The sequence below is a fragment of the Coenobita brevimanus genome, chromosome 69 (assembly GCF_032717465.1).
Source record: "Coenobita brevimanus isolate Jiangsu-jjx chromosome 69, ASM3271746v2, whole genome shotgun sequence".
Taxonomy (NCBI): domain Eukaryota; kingdom Metazoa; phylum Arthropoda; class Malacostraca; order Decapoda; family Coenobitidae; genus Coenobita; species Coenobita brevimanus.
The window spans coordinates 24,814,818-24,820,781 of NC_137022.1; the positions used below are offsets into that span (position 1 = coordinate 24,814,818).

At 42.1% G+C, this 5,964-nt stretch overlaps 1 protein-coding gene across 1 annotated transcript; it reads left to right on the forward strand.

Moving 5' to 3' along the window:
- Positions 1 to 2,111: 2,111 nt before the first annotated feature.
- Positions 2,112 to 5,685, forward strand: LOC145406011 (uncharacterized). Its single transcript, XM_080277198.1, has 5 exons — positions 2,112 to 2,275; positions 3,818 to 3,887; positions 4,051 to 4,420; positions 5,124 to 5,227; positions 5,500 to 5,685. The coding sequence occupies exons 1-5, from the start codon at positions 2,112 to 2,114 to the stop codon at positions 5,683 to 5,685; spliced, it is 894 nt and encodes a 297-aa protein (XP_080133324.1).
- Positions 5,686 to 5,964: the final 279 nt, after the last annotated feature.

The window sequence follows — 5,964 nt, forward strand, 5'->3', positions numbered from 1 at the left end:
CCCTACATCCTCTCCATAGCACTTCGTGACTAGCATCATGTTCTAGTGGTAATCTACTGCTATAACTCAACATTAAAGATGGAGATGGCAATTTTAGGCCAAGTTTAAGTAAAAAGAGTATAGTCAAGCATTTTCTTTACTGTTCCGCTTTTACTTCTACTTACTTACTTATTTACTTACTTGCTTACTTATTTACTCACCTGCTTACTTATTATTTGCTATTTTACTTATTTATGTATTTATTTATTTATTTATTTGCCTGCTTACCTACTTATTTACTTATTTTTATTGACCTACTTACCTACTTACTGATTTACTTATCTATTTATTACTTACTTATATATTTACTTATTTACTTACTTCTTTTCTTACTTTACTCTTACTTGCCCTAAAATTGTACTTACTCTTAACTACTCTAAGGGCCTAAATGTACCTCCTCAATTTTAAGTACATTTGTAATACCAGATTAGTACTAGAATATGGTGCTAGTCATGAAGAAGTACCATGGAGAGACTGTAGAGCCGTAACGTTGTCTTTCTCTGCCACTGAAGTATGTGAACTAAGCTACAAAAGAACTAAATTCAGAGCTAAGTTAGTGTAAAAAAATAAACTAACGCATTTTCATGGATTTGGAGAAAGTATATGACAGGGTGGATAGACAAGGCTTGTGGAAAGTGTTAAGAATATATGGAGCAGATGGGAAGTTGTTGAATGCTGTGAAGAGTATGTACGATGGTGCGAAGGCTGCAGTGCGTGTGGATGGTGAACTAAGTGAATTTTTCTCTTTGAAAGTTGGGTTGAAACAGGGATGTGTCATGTCTCCATGGTTGTTCAATCTGTACATGGATGGGGTAATAAAAGAGGTACAAGGTAGGGTAGTGGATGTTGGAGTGGCCCTGGTGAGAGAGGATAGTGTTCGGAAACTCCCTGTACTGTTGTTTGCAGATGATACTGTGTTGTTGAGTGAAGACGAAGGGGAGCTGCAAGGCTTGGTGGATGAGTTTGGGGGAGTGTGTAAGAAACGGAATCTAAAGGTGAATGTAGGGAAGAGTAAAGTGATGGTCTTCGAGAGAGGTGAAGTCAGTGAATGTACAGCGAGGTTGGATGGTGAGGAATTGGAAAATGTGAGTACGTTTAAGTACTTGGGTAGTGTGATGAGTAAGGATGGAGGTTTGGAGGGTGAAGTGCTTGAAAGGGTACTGCAGGGAAGAAAGGTTGCTGGTTCTTTGAAAGCAGTGATAAGAAACAGGGAAGTGAGCATGGAAGTGAAAAAGTTACTACATGACAGTATTGTAATACCAACTCTAACGTATGGAAGTGAAGCTTGGACGTTGTTGGAAGGACACAAGTCAAGAGTGAGAGCAGTGGAAATGAGTTATTTAAGAGGAGCCTGTGGAGTCATATGGAGACAGGCTGACGAATGAGGATATAAAGGAGCGTTGTGGTGTGGATGTGGATGTGATAGGAAGCGTTACGAGGAACACACTGAGGTGGTTTGGCCATGTAGAGAGAATGGAGGGTGAAAGACTGACGAAGAGAGTGTATGTGAGTGAGGTGGAGGGGGGAAGAGGGAGGGGGAGGCCGAGGATGAGATGGAGGGATGGGGTGGAGAGGTATATGAGAGAGGGGGGTGTGAGTTGGGAGCAGGGCAGTGAAATGGCGGGGGACAGGGCGACGTGGAGGCGATTTGTTTGTGGCCACCCCAAACGGGATTGAGGCGTCTGGCAATAGATAGATAGATTTTAAATTGTATTTCTGATTTTCGTCCTTTTTCAGTTTATTTCCCATAGCTCAATGGCGGAAAAAGGCAATACTATGGTTCTATATTATTCTTCCCATAGCACCTCTTCGTGACTAGCAACATCACGAGTGTTAAGCTGTTTCTACATCTCAGCATTCAAGATGAAGAGATGACAATTTTAGGCCAAGTTAAAGTGAAAAGAGTACAGTATAAGCATCATTATTATGTAACGCTTGACTAACTGCAGCTTTACTAACACTAACTTGCCCCCTGCATGTCTCAAGGTCACTGGCGGTATTTAGCTTATTGTTCCTTGCATGCGCACTGGCTCAAAGCGCGGACGGACGCGATACAGCAGCGGCGTGAAGGGATGAGGGTTGGCTGGGGTGCGTGTGGGGTGTGCGGTGAAGGGTTTACGCACACAGACACACACCAACCCGTCGCCCTGCCCTCCTGCGGCCACACCTACTGCCGCTCATGCCTTCAACAACTACAACAAGCACAGGGTTCCTACTTCCCCTGTCCGGAATGCAGGTATGTATGTTTTTCTCCTTTTTTTTTTTTTTTTCGTCTTACATTGGTCCAGATCTTCGTCCTTTTGTATCTTATTTCACGTAGTTCAGTGGTAGAATAATGCTACGGCTCTACATCCTTTTCGCAGCACTTCTTCGTGACTAGCATCATATTCTAGTGTTAATCTACTGTACTGGAACAACTCAGCTTTCAAAATGGAGAGATGGCAATTTTAGGCCAAGCTAGAGTGAAAAGGGCATGATTTTAGGCAAAGTTGTAATGAGAGATTCTAGTGTACAACCCCCCGCCTCTCTCTCTCTCTCTCTCTCTCTCTCTAAGGAAAAGGTGATGGATGAACCCACGGCCACCAGAAGACGGCAGTATGTCTTTGCATGTGCATCACTAACTCTGAAAAAATAAAACGCATGTTGATGTAAAATAATGTAAACCGTTTTCTAACGCTGCATTGTTGACGCATAATAAATTCGAACTGATTACCACGGATTTTTCGAAGGATACTGTTTTGTTATGGATGCTTTACTAAGTAAAGTTGTATAGTATGTTATTTTGAATTAAGGTAGGAAATATGATATTGCGTTTTTAATAATCACTACTACTACTACTACTGGCACAGCCTCTGCTACAACTACTACTACTGTTACCACTGGAACAGCCTCTACTACTACTGCTACTACTGGCACAGCTTTTACTACTACTACTACTACTACTGAGAGGAAGACCACGAATAGGATGGATGGACAGTGTGAAGAAAGCGCTGGATGCGAGAGGGATGTCTGTTGAGCAAGGAAGAGTGGCTGTGCGTGACAGAAATAAATGGAGAGAAATTGTGAATGAATAAGTGATGACGCAGCCCTGAGGGGATATTCTCCCGCATTTGGTCTGATCAGCTAGTCAGGTCAGGTGCGGGTAAGGGGATGGGTCTGTTATGATGTGGCAGGGGTAAACCAGTTCTGCTGTCGGGCCCTGCTGCGGATGTCACTGATTGCATTGCCCAGTTGACCCTTGTGCGGTGTGGTGCGGTGAGGATCTGTCCGTTCTCCCCTTTGGGGCTAAGATGCAAATGAATGTGTTTGAATGGATGAGTAAATGGAGAGTGAGTCGTCCTGTCTCGGCTACCTCCCTTTCCTTGGGGGAAGCAGCCTAGGTATATAGATAGATAGATAGACTACTACTACTACTGGCACAACCTCTACTACTACTACTACTGCTACTACCACTAGAACAGCCTCTACTACTACTACTACTACTGGCACAGCCTCTGCTACTACTACTACTACTACTATTACTACTACCACTGAAACAGCCTTTACTACTACTACTACTACTACTACCACTGGAACAGCCTTTACTACTAGTACTAGTACTACTACTACTACTACTACTACTACTACTTGTGGCACACTCTTTGTTGTTGCTGGTACTACTACTACTACTTCTACTACTATCAATACTACTATTACTACTTCTACAACTACTGTATCAGTAATACTACTATTACTACTACAACTAATAGTAATAATAATAATAATAATAATATTGCAGGGCATCACACAAAGGCGAGGACATAGCCAATCTTCCCACCAACTACCTCGTTCTCAGGCTGCTTGCAGAGGTGAGTTACTTATGATAATAATAATAATAATAATAATAATAATAAAAATAATCCTACTCCCTTAAGTCACTCTTGCTATTCTCGAAGTTTTTAATGAATAATTTTAACGAATTTGGTTAAAGATTGCATTTATTAAAGTGTATGTATATCAAATAATCTTCAGGGCAAGGAATCAAAGGAATCTATGAAAACTGCTGTAGAAAAAACCGTCAAGATAGGGGGCAACAAGGACGACCACAGCCACCCCTTACTTGAGCACGAAGAGAAAATGGAGCTCAAGAAAGTGGACACCAGAGAAAACGATGCTTCTCTAGGGGAAGCTGAGTTAAATAATCCTAACTTTAACATACCGAAGCCTGAAGACACGAGCGACGAGGATAACACTTCAAGAAGAGTAAGGAGGGAGAGACAGAGGATGAAATGTGAGCTGTCATGGAAGCAGAAGGTGTGTCTGTCTGTGGCTGCTGTTCTGGTTGTGTTCACCGCGCTGGGAGCTGTAATCGCTATCACCATCGCTCCAGCCATTCTTGATCGTAAGCTGGAAAATTAATATTGACTTTTGCAACATTTTCTAAAAATTATAAATGAGTTAACTAATCTTCAGAGAATAATACTTGCGTTTGTGGCAAGACAGGAATTTTCAGAGAAGAATAAATTTTCCAAAGATGATAAAGTTGTAGAAGGAATATATTTGTTTTTAAGAAATAACATTGATCTTCCATTAATTTTTTATGTAATATTGAGATTAAAAAAATGAAATGGAGCTATAGGGTGGAGGTATGAGTGAGGGGTGTGAGTTGAGAAAGGACAGCCTGTTGGCAGGGGACAGAATGACATGGAGACGATTTACTTCAGGCCTGTGGCGAGAGAGAGAGAGAGAGAGAGAGAGAGAGACTGACTTAGACATTTTAAGATTTTCATGAATGTGTATATGTTTACCAAAATTAATGATCTTGGTGTTTGTGATGGTACCAATTGTGAAAAAGGATATACCTGTGACCCTTGATAATGATGTTCTATATAGTGTAGTCTTTAAAATGAGTCTTGTTCTCTCTCTCTCTCTCTCTCTCTCTCTCATACCGATGGACGAAAGCTCAACAAGACGACCACAATAACAACTGTGGCTGGATGTATCATAAGAGAGACTGGAACAGGAAAAACTGATAATCTGCCTTAATACTGAACTCGCTTAGTCAATAGGCACTCATCTTTAACCTTCTTCTTCTCCTTCCTTAGAGCTTGGGTTCGGTGAGAAGGGTGTGAGGGGGAACACATATGCATCTCGGCTCATGTCTGCCACAGCTCGGCGCAACAACGGCACCATCCCCGCTGATAGTATGGTGAGTATGCAGTGTTACGAAATTTTAAAATACGTAACGAATATGGGGTTTAAATTAGCCTGCAATATCAAAACGACGCAAAAAGAATAATAATACAGAGATTAAGGTGAAAGAAACAGCTGTCAACTCGGGTTCAAGAATAATTATGTACATTTACTACTACTGTTGCTTCTACTACTTCTATTACTACTACTACAATTACTACTGCTACTACTACTGCTATTATTATCATTATTATTATTATTATTATTATTATTATTAACTTTGTTTAGGTGTCGTGGCTGCAACAAGCTGGGCGAAATGGTCTGGGGGATGAACACCGCTCCTACTTCGGTCTGGGCGGGGCTGGGGCGGGCCTGGCCATGGTTGTGGTGCTGGGGCTGCTGCTGGGGCTGGGGATGCTGGTACTTAGGGGCCGTCGGGGGGGCAGTGGACGGGGGGTCTTGAGGGAGGCGTAGATGGGAGAAGGAGGGGGGTGTAATGAGGCTGAGGAGAGGGGTACAGGAGAGGGAGTTAAGGCAGAGAAAACAGTCGCACATGGGATAACAGATAAAGATTGAAGGAGAAATAAATCATCATCATCATCATCATCATCATCTGGAAGCACAGCAGATGCATTGGTATGAAGGGCGGGCTGAAAACTGTTGCGAACTTTTATTGTGGTATATGTAACGGGAATGTTATGAATATGGTTAGTATGAAGAGGGTAGATTTGGATGGTGTTTCCTTGGAGCGTG